Raw genomic sequence first — 13,319 nt, 5'->3', positions numbered from 1 at the left:
GGCGCTCATCTCACTTTATTGGCCGAGGGAGCCGGCGTACAGCTTCCGGGTCATGTGTCCAGCATGACTAAGCCACTTCTGGCGAACCAGAGCAGCACATGGAAACGCCATTTACCTTCCCGCCAGAGCGGTACCTATTTATCTACTTGCACTTTGACATGCTTTCAAACTGCTAGGTTGGCAGGAGCAGGGACCGAGCAACGGGAGCACACCCCGTCGCGGGGATTTGAACCGCCGACCTTCAGATTGGCAAGTCCTAGGCTCTGTGGTTTAACCCACAGTGCCACTCGCGTCCCTCTTTCCTCTTACTCCTTGCCCAAGCCCACTTGCCCTTATTCACTCCCCACACTCTCATGTCCCTAGGCCCCGGGGAATGTTTCCCACAATCGCCTTCCAGCCTTTTTTGCCCTGCCACTTGTCTCTATATATTTAATCAAACATATGACTCAAGATTCACATGATTTCCAGAGCCGGAGCAAGTGGCGTCTGAGTCAGAGGACAGGCTGCATGCCGGCTGGTTTACCAGGAGGACTAAATGATGCAAGGATGCCTGGGGGTGGGGGCCGCTCTTGCTCTCTCACCCTCCTCCGCTGCAGCTTAAAACTCATCCTCGTCTCATCTCTCTTCATTAAATTTCTCATTACTCAGCATTTGACACTGCGCAGCCCTGATACATCAGGCGATTATAGACTGCAGGCATCTCCTCACTGACTTCCCCAGGGAATGCACCCCCACCTCCCAAACCAGCAGGCGAGAGAAGGGAAGGCTGCCTCCAATGCTTTCCCTACTCGGAATAAGCATGCTGAAATTGATGGCTCTCACGTAGTTTTACTTATTTCAATGGGTCGACGCCAAGTAAAACTTTGTGGGTGGCAACCCAGAGTTTTCTAAGTTCCCAAGGTCCGTGGCTGCAGATGCTTCTCTGGTCAGACCTCCACAGGAACAGTGTAGTGTAGTGGTTAGAGTGTCAGACCAGGACAAGCATGCTCGGTCTTTTGTGTGTTTCAGGGTTGTTTACATATGGGGAGGAAAGGGTTAAAAGCTCCAGCCAAAAACAGCCCCATCTGCTGCATTTAGGCTTAACATCCCCTGTCACACACACACACACACCTGTTCCAATAGGAGGCTGTTTTTAAGCCTTATTGCAGCTGCCATTGACAAAGGGTTGTATCGAGAGAGTAGGCGCATTCAAATTTATGAGCCTAAGTTTGTAAGGCCCATTGATTCAGTGTGGCTCTCAACCTAACCTACCTCACAAGGTTGTTGTGGGGATTAAGTGAGGGGTGGGAGAAATACTTACACCGCCATAAATGCTCACCAGCAGCAGTCACTCTCCAGGGTTTTGAACCTGGAACATCCCTCTCCTACCTCTATGCCTACAGAACCTCTGGAGCAGCCTTTCTCAGCCATGGATCCCCAGATTTTGTTGGACTACAACTCCCATCATCCCTGACCACTGCTAGCTAGGGATGATGGATGTTGCAGTCCAACAACACCTGCAGATCTAAGGTTGAGAAAGGATGCTTTCGTGTGTTAATATCAGCAGAGAGGACTCCTATTCTGCCATCCTCAGAAGGGCTAGGTATGGTTGTCTGGGAAAGGGCTCTCTCTGTGGAAGCCACTAAGCTGCTTGTCTAGCATATTCGTTGCATAGCTTTCCCTGACTCATACAAAATCTAACTGTGCAATGCATAAACTTGCAGGTTGAGCCCTAAGCATGCCTACTTGGATGCAAGCCTTAGAGATCCATAAGGATTCTAAAGAAGCATGCAGAGCAGAGGTTGAGAACCTGTGTGGTCCTCCAGAATGGTGTCATTGGACTCCCTCCCATCTGTCCCCAAAGCCAAGGATGATGGGAGTTGGAGTCCAGCGGCATTTGGAAGGCCACAGACTCCCCAGCATAGGAAAAAGATCTTCTTCTGAAGATCACAGGAGGTCTAGCATGAGTGGCAGAGCCCAGGTTCAATCGCCATACCCGGAAATGACCAGGAAAAGTGACGTGCTCGGAGCTGTCCCAGGTACTGAAACTCGAACTACCGAGCACAGAACAGGGTCGCGCAGGCATTCGTGGCCCTCCAGATTGAACTCTAACTTCCATAGAAAGCGCGTGTGGTGTAGTGGTTAGAATGCCAGACTAGACCCGACCTGGGAGAGCAGAGTTCAAATCCCCACTCGGCCATGAGGCTCACTAGGTGACTTTGGGCTAGTCCCTGTCTCTCAGCCTAAAGTACGTCACAGGGTTGCTGCAGAGATTAAATGTGGGGCGAAGGTTTGTTCAACTGCCCTGAGCTCCTTGGAAAACAAGGTGGGATAGAAAAGCAATAAATAAAATAATGAATCAGCCCCAGTAAGGGATGATGGGAATTGTAGTTCGGCAACATCTGTATGCCCACAGCCACTGTCGAAAAGCATTTTACCTCTACTATACAAAGACCGGTTCCCCCCGCCGCTTTCCCCCCTTCGTCTCCCCCCTGGTTAAAATCCCCCTTTTCCCCTCCACGCCGAGGGCTCCTCCTCCTCCCTCCCGCTCAAAAGGCCATACCATCGCGCCCGTCCTTGCAGGGGGAGGCGAGGGTCGTGCGTAAATGAAATACACCCCCACCTCCATCCCACTTACGCGCGAAGCTCTCCAATTTGGAGAAGCTGGAGGCGAGCCGGGCGCAGGAGGCGCACAATCCGGGAAGGGGTTCGGCGCCCCTTCTGCCTCCCCTCCTGCAGGCGACGCGTTGGTAGAGGCCAGGGTTCTCGGAAGCCGAGCAGCCGAGGCGGAGTATAAAAAGCTGCGGCAGGAGCCGGTGGAAGCTTGTGAGCTGGGCGCTACTTCCCGGCGTGGAGCCTGGAGAGAGGAGCGCGGGTGGGTGGCTGCCTGACTTGCCTACGCGCGCCCTGGCCGTGCTGGGGGAAGGCGCCTTTGTCCCGTGGTGTCTCCCCACCTCTCCTTTGCATGAGGGAGTGGTCCATTGAGCGCCCTCACACCAGCACTAAAGAGGTAGCGGTCTCTGGTCGTGCTCTGCAACGGAGTGCCTTCAGATTTATTATAATTACTTTGTGGGAGGTGGGTGCTTTTTTATTTGTTGCCCGCTTCTGAGCCAGCGATTGTAGTGGAGATCGGTTTGCTGGTCGGGATTGAGAGGCAGATTTCCCTGGCTGAATTTATGCCCTATGTATTTTTGGGGGGCGGGGGCGGCAGGCTAGGCTATATACCTGTTCCTAGAGAGAGTGAGCAAGCTTCCTGTATTTTAGCTGGGGAGAGAGAAGGGGTGTCTGTGTGTGCCCATTAGTGCTATCCATTGGTTCTCAAGTGCTAACTGGCGTTCCTAAGTCTTCGCAGCTGGAGGGCGGGTGGTTTATCCTGAGTCTGCATTGGAGGTTATTATTATTTTGAAATCATACTCCCAATGCTGTATAAGGAACCTTCAAGCGACTTACAAAAATTCAAAAGCATAATCTAAAATCAGAGGTCTTGCCTCAAATCTGTGGCCAAGGGTTTTTTGTCATTGTCTACGGGTTGTTGTTTTTTTGGGGGGTGTCAATGTGTTTTCTACACTGTAGCTATGCTGGGAGTGGAGAATTATAGCCTAATGCTTGTGAGGCATTAAGGTTATCCTGCTTTCTGTGATTCTAAGTGTCCCCATAAAGGGGTGTTTTGCTTGCTAAGGGTTTTGTTTGTTTATTAGTGGGGTGTGCCTTCTGGGATCCCCTTGATATTTGCCTGGAGATTAAATTTTTCTGGCACCTTGACCCTGCTCTAGAGGGAGGGAGGAGGCTGGTGGCCTGATCCTGGCTCAAAACAGTGTTGTGGCGTGTGTGCTTTGTGGGAGGTTGTTTGCGGCACCCCCCACTACCCCAGCTTCTGCTGAGAAGAGAAGTTTTCCCCTTGCCATCTTCTGCCGGCTTCAGCTAAACAAAAGTGATCCTGTGTCCAACCAAGAGGTAGGAATCAAACTTGATATTTAAAAAACAACTTTTTGGAGTAAAGCGAGAGGTGGAGGAAAAATGAAGATGCGTGAAACAGCACTGGTGGGGAGAGGGTGTCCCAAGGGAGGCAAACGACCACTAATTCAAATCTTTCAGTAACATGAAGAACGGCACTCCTCAATTAGAAGCTCACTAAATGGGGGGGGGGGAGTCACTTCCCCAGTTCCCAATAGGGCTCTCCTGCGGAAGAAGACCATAGCTCAGTGGTAGAGCATCTGCTTTGCATACAGAAGGTTGCAGGTTCAATCCCTGAAATCTCCAGGTAGCGCTGAGATTGTCCCCTCTCTGAAAACCTGGAGATCCATGGCCAGTCAGGGCAGACAGTCCTGAGCTAAATGGACCAGTGGTCTGATCTGTTGTATTTCCTATGTGCCGACGCCGGGTAAAAGCTCTCACCTGCTTGCTTTATTTAAAGACTCTGAACCGAGCAAATATGTTTTATGAAGTGTGGACGTTTCAGTGGCATATGTTTGATGATGCGGAGCCTGGCTAGGAGATAGCTGTTGCCTTCACCTTCTGCTTATAGTCTTCCCGGAAGCGTCTGGTTGGTAGCTGTGGATAGCGGGGAGGATATAAAGAGATAGGTGGCAAGTTAGCTTGATCCAGCCATGGCTCAGTGGGAGAGGAACCACTCTTTGTGCAGGATGTCCCCAGGTTTGATCCCTGGCATCTCCAGGTAGTTCTGGGGAAAACTGTTTGAAACTGGTCAGTGCAGAGCTCAATGGACCATTGGGTCTGACTCATTTATTATTACTATTATTATTATTATTATTATTATTATGTATACCACTGATATGCCAAGACTATATAAGGCAGTCTCCTTTGTTTCTGATTTAAATCCAGTCGATGAGGACTAGAACCTTGTGTTATTTTGAAGGGAAAGGGTCTGAGCTCAGTGTTAGGAAAACGCGTTTTGCATGTAGGGGGGGAAGCCCCAGGTTCAGGTTCTGTGCAGGGCTGGGGGAGATTACAAAAAAGGCTGGAGAGCTTCTGCTGGTCAGTATTGACAGCATGGAACTAGAATCATAGGACTGTAGAGTTGGAAGGGACCCCGAGGGCCATCTAGTCCAACCCCCCTGAAATGCAGGGATCTCAGCTAAAGCATCCATGACAGGTGGCCGTCCAACCTCTGCTTAAAAACTTCCAAGGAAGGAGAGTCCCCCGCCTCCTGAGGGAGTCCTTTCCACTGTCAAACAGCTCTTACTAGGCGGGCTAATAGTCTTGACTTGAGATAAGGCAGCATCCCTTGGGGACAGTGGGATTAGTTGTGGTTTCCCTTTCCACCCCAGCTCCCTCTAAGCATCGTCCTGCTTGGGTGTCTGGCTATGTTTGAGGTTTCCCACAGAGAAAGTGGAGTGGTAGGCGATGTGCAAGTTGTACGAACACAGAAAGCTGCCTGAAACCCTTGGAGAGCTGTTGCCAGTCAGTGTAGACAATACCAAGCTCTTTGGACCAGCGGTCTGATTCTGTATCAGGCAGCTAGCTTCATTTGTCCCCGTCTGAGTCATCCCGTCAGAACCATGAATCTTATTTTCTTTCCGGTGGGGATCTCAGCAGAAGATCACCTGCTTCACACGCAAAAGCTTGCAGGTTCCGTCCTTCACTAGGGCTGGGGAAGCCCCTGTCGGAACCCTGGTGTGCTGCTGCCAATCAGTGTGGACAGTACTGAGCTAGGTGGGACAGTGGTTTGATTTCGGTATAAGCTTCCCATGCTCTGTGTGGCAGCCATTCACCCATTTGAAAGCTACTGTTGGGTCTCCCTTTATCTTTCCTGCCATCGGAATCAAACTCGGCTAGCTTGCAGGAGTGTGTGTTTGTGTGCAACAAGAATTGACCATCTGGCCCATAAAGGCATTAAGATCAAGAAATGCAACCCAGTTACGTTTGCCAGTGCCTGGTGATTATCAGCTTGCAGTAACTTGAAAGCGGGCTTTTTTCCCTGGTAGTGCCAGTGTTGTGGAATGCCCTCCCCGTTGAAATATGAGCAGCCCCATCAGTGCCGGCGTGCTGCAAGGATACACCTGCTTTGACAAACCTTTCTCTGATCTGGTTTGAGTCTCCTGCTCTGATTGTTGCTTTGTTATTCTGTGTTCATAGGCTCGCCTATTACATGTTTTAATTACGGGTGTTGCAATGCAGCTGTTTATGTTTAATAAGATCTCTTTCAATTACGGGCAGTTCTATTTTTGCAACTTGATTTTTAGCCTTGTTATCTTGCTGCCGGCTTTTATCAGTTCCACGACCCACTTGGTATTCCTTCTTGAAAGGAAAGGTGGTGTGTGTGTTCTTCTCAGTTATCCTAATGAGCTCAGCATTGCAAATCTAACCACAGGTCCTTCACCCACAACACCTACCCATGTATGTTCCTGCACTCCCAGTTTAGAGCTTCCTAAAAGCTGTGAGCATAGGATCAGCTCCCAACTCTTCCCAATATCCCCTTTCTTCATTAGGAAAATTCTCCCGTCTGGTTTTTCCTCCCGAAGCCTGTGCTTAATTACTCACCTTGCCCACCTCCCTGTTACGAGCCTGCATAAATTATACGGCAAATACCTGTGATTAAAAAGTGATCACCTCTGCTAATGTTGGAAGACGCGGGATGGATAAGAGAAAGTCCTCCTTCACTCAGCGGATATTTAAGCTGTGGTACTTGCTCCCACGAGAAGCAGGGATAGCTGCCAACTTGGATGGCTTTAAGAGAGGATTAGACAAATTCCTGGAGGATTTATTTAGAAATTTATGTATTTATTTATAGTTCATAACTATAAACTATGGACTATAAATAGTTCATAAGTGGAAATAAAATTCCACGGGGGTTGGGGGTGGGAAGGAAATTCTGGGGGAGGGAATTCCCTAGAAAATTCCCTGTATCACTGACTCTGGGGCGGATTTTGCTGGTTGAGAGGTTGCCCTACTTAAAGCGAAATATGTGTAACTTGTTTTTTCTTGGCTATGTGGAAAGGAGCGCACGTCAGGACTCCGGTGCTGTCTTCTCTCACTGCCTCTGTCAACCCTTCTCTGCCCCCCCCCCCCCGGTAAGAATTCTAGTTTTTCAGTCCATCCATTTGTATTCCTCCGCTTCCGAGGCAGAAAGCCAGATTTGATGACAAGCTTCCCGGTATGATAAAAGACGGAGAAAATCAATCTCCCTTTTCTCACTCTCATTCTGTTTCTCCCGGCCTTTTCTAGGCAATAGTGACTTCAGTTGCTAGGCTTCCATCTAGGTTTGTGCTGTTATTTATTTAAATATGGTATAACCATCAGCATGTCTCAGCTGCGCCCGTAAATATGAAGCCCGCAGAGAATAAAGGAAATAAAGTGTCGCGGTAAAACCAGACGCTACTTTAAAATGCCTGCTGGAATGAGAAAGCCTTTGTTGTGCGCTGAAAGCTAAGCAGAAGAGCGTGCCTGTCTAATCTCAAGTGGGAGGGAGTTCCACAGGCTTGAGCCCAATGCACCAAGTGCACGGCTTCTGGTAGTTGCAAGTCATGCGGTTGACCCACAGGGGGGCAGAAACAGAGACCCCAGCTACATTACACCATACATTTAAAGTGCCATGATGACACTTTAAACAGGCATGTCTCCCCCAAAAGCGTTCTGGGAACTGTTTTTTTTAGGGGTGCTGAGAGTTGTTAGGAGACTCCCTGTTCCCTCCCCTGAGCTGCAATTCCCAGACCAATTTAACAAACAGTCCCATCCAGAATGTTGTTTATAAGGCCCTGTCTGCACCATACATTTAAATCACTATCATACCACTTTAAATAGTCGTGACTTCTCCCCACCCCTCCAAACCACCCTGGGAACTGTAGCTTGTAAAGGGTCCTGAGGGTTGTTAGGCGGCATCTATTCCTCTCCCAGAGCTACAGTTCCCAGAGATCCCTGGGAAGATGGATTAATTGTTAAACCGTCCTGGGAATTCTAGCTCAGGGAGTGGGAGGGGTTCCTCCTAGCAGCTCTCAGCACCCTGAACAAATGAGAGCACCCAGAATTATTTGGGGGTAAGGCATGAGTGTTTGAAGTGGTATCATCACACTTAAAATGTGTGGTGTGAATCTGGCCTCATTCAAAGACCTCACTGATCATTCAAGGATATAAGGGATCAGGTGGTCTTTAAGAGATCCAGAATGACCCTTAAAATATGCATGGAGTTTTGGAAAGCAGAGTTTGTGTCTCTCTATTGGCATTTGACCAGGAGGTGGAGGGTAAGCTAGGAAGAAGCTTGACTTCAGATAACTCTGAGCTGCAGAGGGGGAAGAACAAAGCAAGGCTTGGAACAATCTCCTTTGCTTTTGAAGACATGTCCAGAGTACAAATTTAGGAACATAAAAGAAGACCCTTCCTAGATCAAACACGCTCCGTTTCCCCGCTGCCGATCTAGGACCAGCATCTAATTTCCAATGGATGACTCCAGGAGGCTTTGAAGGAAAGCACGATGAGGATAGCTTTCTCTCTTTTGTCTGTGCAGGATCTGGCCTCCGGGGGTAGGCTGCCTTCAAGGTGGAGGTTCTATGAGGTTGTTAGTTGCGAGCTGTTAAATGAAACCATCCTTGCCGAGTCTGCCCAATCCACAGGGAGCTTCTGTGAGATATTATCCAGGTAGATAGCAATATAAGAGGCAGCAAGGGGCACAAACGTGGATGGCTTTAAAAATCATGAAAGAGGATAAGGCTATCGGTGTCTACCAGCCACAAGGGCTGGGTTGCCCCTCTACCATCGGAGGCAGTGAACTTCTGCATGCTGGTTGCTGAAAACCACAGGTGGGGTTTACTTGCCTTTTGCCCCCGGCTTTCTAGGTACAGGTCTGCCCTTTAAAGCACCCTTTCCGAGCACTTTTTTTGGCCCCAGTGCTTTCCCTGTGAAAACCTGCTCTTCACTGCCAAATTGGAGCAAATGGCAATTCAGGGATTGCTGTTTGCTCCGATTCAGCAGCAAAGAGTGGATTTTGGCAGGAGCAAAAAATGTTTCAACTGAACGTTCAGACAGAAAGCTTTGAAGTGCAGACCTCTGCCTAGAAATGTGACACAAATTGAGGTCTGGATGAGCTCCAACTGTTGCACTAAGGTCTTGCTTGTGGGCTTCCCGTTGGGGCAGCTGGTTGACCACGGAGAGACCAGGAAGCTGAACTAGATGGGCCTTTGGCTTGATCCAGCAGGACTCTGGATCAAGGTGGGGGACTCTCCATTGGGGGCTTTTAAACATAGATTGGATGGCTGGCTGCCCGCATTTCCAGGTAGGGCTAGGAAACATTCCCTGCTTGAAACCCAGAAGACTTGCTGCCAGCCAGTGTGTTCAGTAATTTTAAAAACTTGTAGCTTGGAATTCTTTGCTAGAAAATATTAATGATAGATTCATTCTGTCAAAACAAGAAGCATGTAATTTCTTTTATTTGGCTGCTTAGGAAGGATCTGTGGGTAGGGGTTGCTTTTTCAAGAAAGGAAAAAAAATTCCCCTTTTTAGAAATGCATAAGCAAGGCTAAATTAAGTACCGAAAATAGAAGTGGCTTTTACTGTGGAAGCTTCCCCGAAGTGTTTCAGCGAATGTAGGATGTATCGACAGCAAATGAGATCAAATAGATTTCACTGCCAGCATCTTAAAAAACAGAGAGAGAATTGTCCCTTTCAGATTAATTATCCATGTGCCTAAAATACTAGGGAACAATCGGAGCTGTTCTTTGGGGAGAAATGAAGTGGTATCTACATATTTATTTTCCTGGCTTTTGTAGAACTGTGGAATGCCAGTTTGGAGCTGAAGGCAGCTTGAGTCGTTCTCCTCCTCTCTGTTTTGTCCTCACAACATCTCTAGGAGGTAAACAGAGACAGATTAGCCAATGGCCATCCAGTGAGCTTCGTGGCTCAGAGCGAGATCTGAACGCGGGTTCTCTCAAACTCCTACACCGGTGGTGGAGAACACAAGGCCATGGGTCTAGTTAGGAGTGAGAGACCCTGATTTAGCCTATGAAATCATTTCCCACAAGCCCACCCACACACCTGGTATCATATATTACAGGTTGTAATGCTCACAGTAGACTGTTATAAGAATTTGAAGGCCTCAAATATAGAATAAATATTCATAGATGCACACATACCTAAATATATGAACCACGTGTCTGAAATAGGATGGGAGAGCAATCCTGAAGCCATTTTGACTCTCCCAATGACTTCAAATATTCCTCTGCAGTAAGGGAGGCAAATGGAGAAAGCCTTCCCATTGGCTTTTTGCTTGCAAATCCTGTCTTAAGGGCGTATTTGTGTATGAATAGGGTGAGCCTGTGAACTAAAGTATTAACCATCACAGAAGAATGGCCAGACTGCCGGTGGCAGAAAGCCGACCGGGGTCCTGGGGCGACACATGTGCCCTGCGCCCAGGGGCAGGGCCAGCTGGGGCAGCACGCTCTGTGGGGCCTCCAAGGAGGCTGCCTGCCTCCTCCCAGTCAGCCACCCTACAGCTTGGGGGGGGGGAGGCAGCTGGCGGACTGTTTGGGGCATCGCGGAGCCTGCAGGTGCCCCAGCTACTGCGTCACTCCCAGGAGAGACTTGTGGCTTGGGCATGTTGCAGGCCCCACAGTGAGTGCCGCCCACCGTTTTGGCACTCCCTCCATGGTGACACCTGGGGCCACCCACCCCTACCACACCCCTTTTCTCTGCCCCTGCAGACTGCCTAGGTATTGCAGTCAGTGACCATTGTCCGGTATCCTGGCAGGCAGGAATTCTGCTGGCGACTGCCTCCTTCTGTGATGTATGTATGATTTTTTTTTGGGGGGGGGGAGTGGTCGGGCTACAGGTTGGGCAATTTCAAAAGTCTATATAACGGCTTGCGCACCATTGTTCAGGGTTCTCCTCCCTCCTGCGTGTGGTGAGTGAGGACCCTGTTGCAACAGTTCCTTGAATAAAAATCAGGCTTACTAGCCGCTTTGCTTCTCAATATACTCTGGTTGGCCTCTGTTTCTTCCTACCGATAGGGAGCCCACTTAAGGACTCTATACGTGCTCCAGAATACCCCATAAGTGAAGGGGAGCAGTTTTTCTTATAACAAGACCATTGAAGTTAATTGGCAGCCTTAACTTAGGTCCATCCTGCTCTCACAGGGGCCATGCAAATTCCTGTGGGAAACCCACAAGTGGGACATCAGCACAAATGCCCTCTTCCCTCCTGTGGCTTCCAGCAATAGGTATTCAGAAGCATCACTGTCTCCAAATGTGGAGGCCGAGCAATGGTCATCACAGCTAGTTTCCATTGATAGCCCTTTCCTCCATGAATTTGTCTAATGCTCTTTTAAAGCCATTGACAGTGGTCGCCGCTGCCTCTTGTGGCAGTGAGTTCCATAGTTTAATTGGCTCTACCCCGGGCTTCCTCAACCTCAGCCCTCCAGATGTTTTTGGCCTGCAACTCCCATGATCCCTATCTAGCAGGACCCGTGGTCAGGGATGATGGGAACTGTAGTCTCAAAGCATCTGGAGGGCTGAGGTTGAGGAAGCCTGATCTACCCAGTGCTTTTTTTTCTAAAATAAAAATAAAAATGTTTAGTGGTACCTCGGGTTAAGAACTTAATTTGTTCCGGTGGTCTGTTTTTAATCTGAAACTGTTCTTAACCTGAGGTACCACTTTAGCTAATGGGGCCTCCCCCTGCCGCCACGCCTCCGGCGTGTGATTTCTGTTCTCATCCTGAAGCAAATTTCTTAACCCAAGGTACTATTTCTGGGTTAGCGGAGTCTGTAACCTAAAGGCTCTGTAACCCGAGGTACCACTGTACTCTCATTTTGACTCAAGAAAATCACCATTTTATAGTTCAAATCGGGGAAAATAAATACAGTAAAGGGACAAAACATTCACAAAATGTTTAGGGGTATGTGTACCCCTGCGTCCCCCCAGAAAAAGCACTGGATCTACCATTAATTGGATACAACCACTTCCTTTTTTCTTTTCTTTTTACTCCACAGTTTCAGTAAATGCCACACTTTTGACATTGGGGGGTAGATAAGGCTTAGAAATAGCCTTCCATTGAAACAGTAGAAGGTGTGTCTGAATGTGTGTGTGTTGGGGGGAAGCCTAAATGGGTCTGGTTTTGAGTGCAGGTGTTAAGCTTTCTCTCCTCGACCATACCCCCCCCCCCAAATCTTCACATATTTCAGTTAGGCGGGCAGGAGCTCCTTTTGTTTTCGATGGGAGGTCTTCTTCCAAGACTTATTCCAGTGCTGGATAATGAGTAGGAGCGGGCGAGCCAGGGAGGCCATGGGCCAGAAGGGGAGACCCAGGGGGGCACTGTTTTTCCACCCCTGCTCCGTTGGACGCTGAATAATGGGTTTTGATAGACGTTTGTTTGGGGTCTGGCAAGCCAATTAATGTTGAACAGCGGCCCTGGCATCCACTGCCCATGAATAGTTCATCGTATGGTTTTTTCACCTGATGCACCCCTTGTCTGGCTTTTACTCGGTAAGAGCCTTGTGAAGAGCAAAGGTCTTCATCCTGCCCTCAGAATATAAGGCACTGCTCACCGCATTATTATTCAGACTGATACGGCCAGCCCATCCATAAACATTCCCTGGGCGACTTACAATGAAATATTAAAAACCGACTACCCCACACTGGGACATGGTCACAATGGCGGAGGCTGAAGTCCTACTCAGAGTAGACCCCTTTAACTTAATGAACCTAGGCTTGTCATGTTTGCTAGCATCAGTGGGTTTACTAGCATTACACACAGCATCTAATATTTATCTCTCTCTCTCTCTCTCTCTCTCTCTCTCACACACACACACACACACACACAGTTTTTATTAAATTTTCTGTTTTGCAATTCAAAATACTCTACGATTTCTGTGCGCACACACACTATATATATATATATATATATACCGTCCTCCTTACGAATGCTTCGGGTAGCAAGCTCCGCTGGAAAGTAGATGCCCCTAGTTGCAAACTTTGCCCCAGGATGAGAATGGAAATTGTGCGCTGGTGGCATGGCAGCAGCGGGAGGCCCCATTAGCGAAAGTGTGCCCCATGTTAAGAACGGTTTCGGCTTAAGAACGGACCTCTGGAATGAATTAAATTCGTAACCAGAGGTACCATCTGAAGGCAGCCCTGTTTAGGGAAGCTTTTAATGTTTGATGCATTACTGTATTTTAATATTTAGTTGGAAGCCGCCCAGAGTGGCTGGGGAAGCCCAGCCAGATGGGCAGAGTATAAATAATAAATTGTTATTGTTATTGTTATTGTTATTGTTATTGTTATTGTTACCACTGTACTCTTTTACCCTTTTACAAGTCCACCACATGTGAAGGAACATTCCCTCCACCTCTTTGCATCTCCAGCACTTATCTGATTCAGTCTTATGCATCTTAACAAAG

General features: G+C 48.5%; 1 protein-coding gene across 2 annotated transcripts in view; it reads left to right on the top strand.

Annotated features, from left to right (window-relative positions):
* The first annotated feature begins 2,725 nt into the window (after nucleotides 1-2,725).
* The window catches only part of DISP3 (dispatched RND transporter family member 3), an 81,059-nt gene continuing 70,465 nt past the window's right edge, over nucleotides 2,726-13,319 (top strand). The window contains exon 1 of one of the 2 annotated variants that reach the window (XM_083512670.1): nucleotides 2,726-2,989. In XM_083512670.1, the coding sequence (XP_083368796.1) occupies nucleotides 2,945-2,989 (45 nt within the window). In that variant the 5' untranslated portion in view covers nucleotides 2,726-2,944. The other variant, XM_083512671.1, reaches the window with a different exon arrangement.

The sequence above is a fragment of the Podarcis liolepis genome (genome assembly GCF_965112155.1).
Source record: "Podarcis liolepis genome assembly, chromosome: 7".
NCBI classification, from domain to species: Eukaryota; Metazoa; Chordata; class Lepidosauria; order Squamata; family Lacertidae; genus Podarcis; species Podarcis liolepis.
This window is presented reverse-complemented; position numbering and strand designations above follow the sequence as displayed.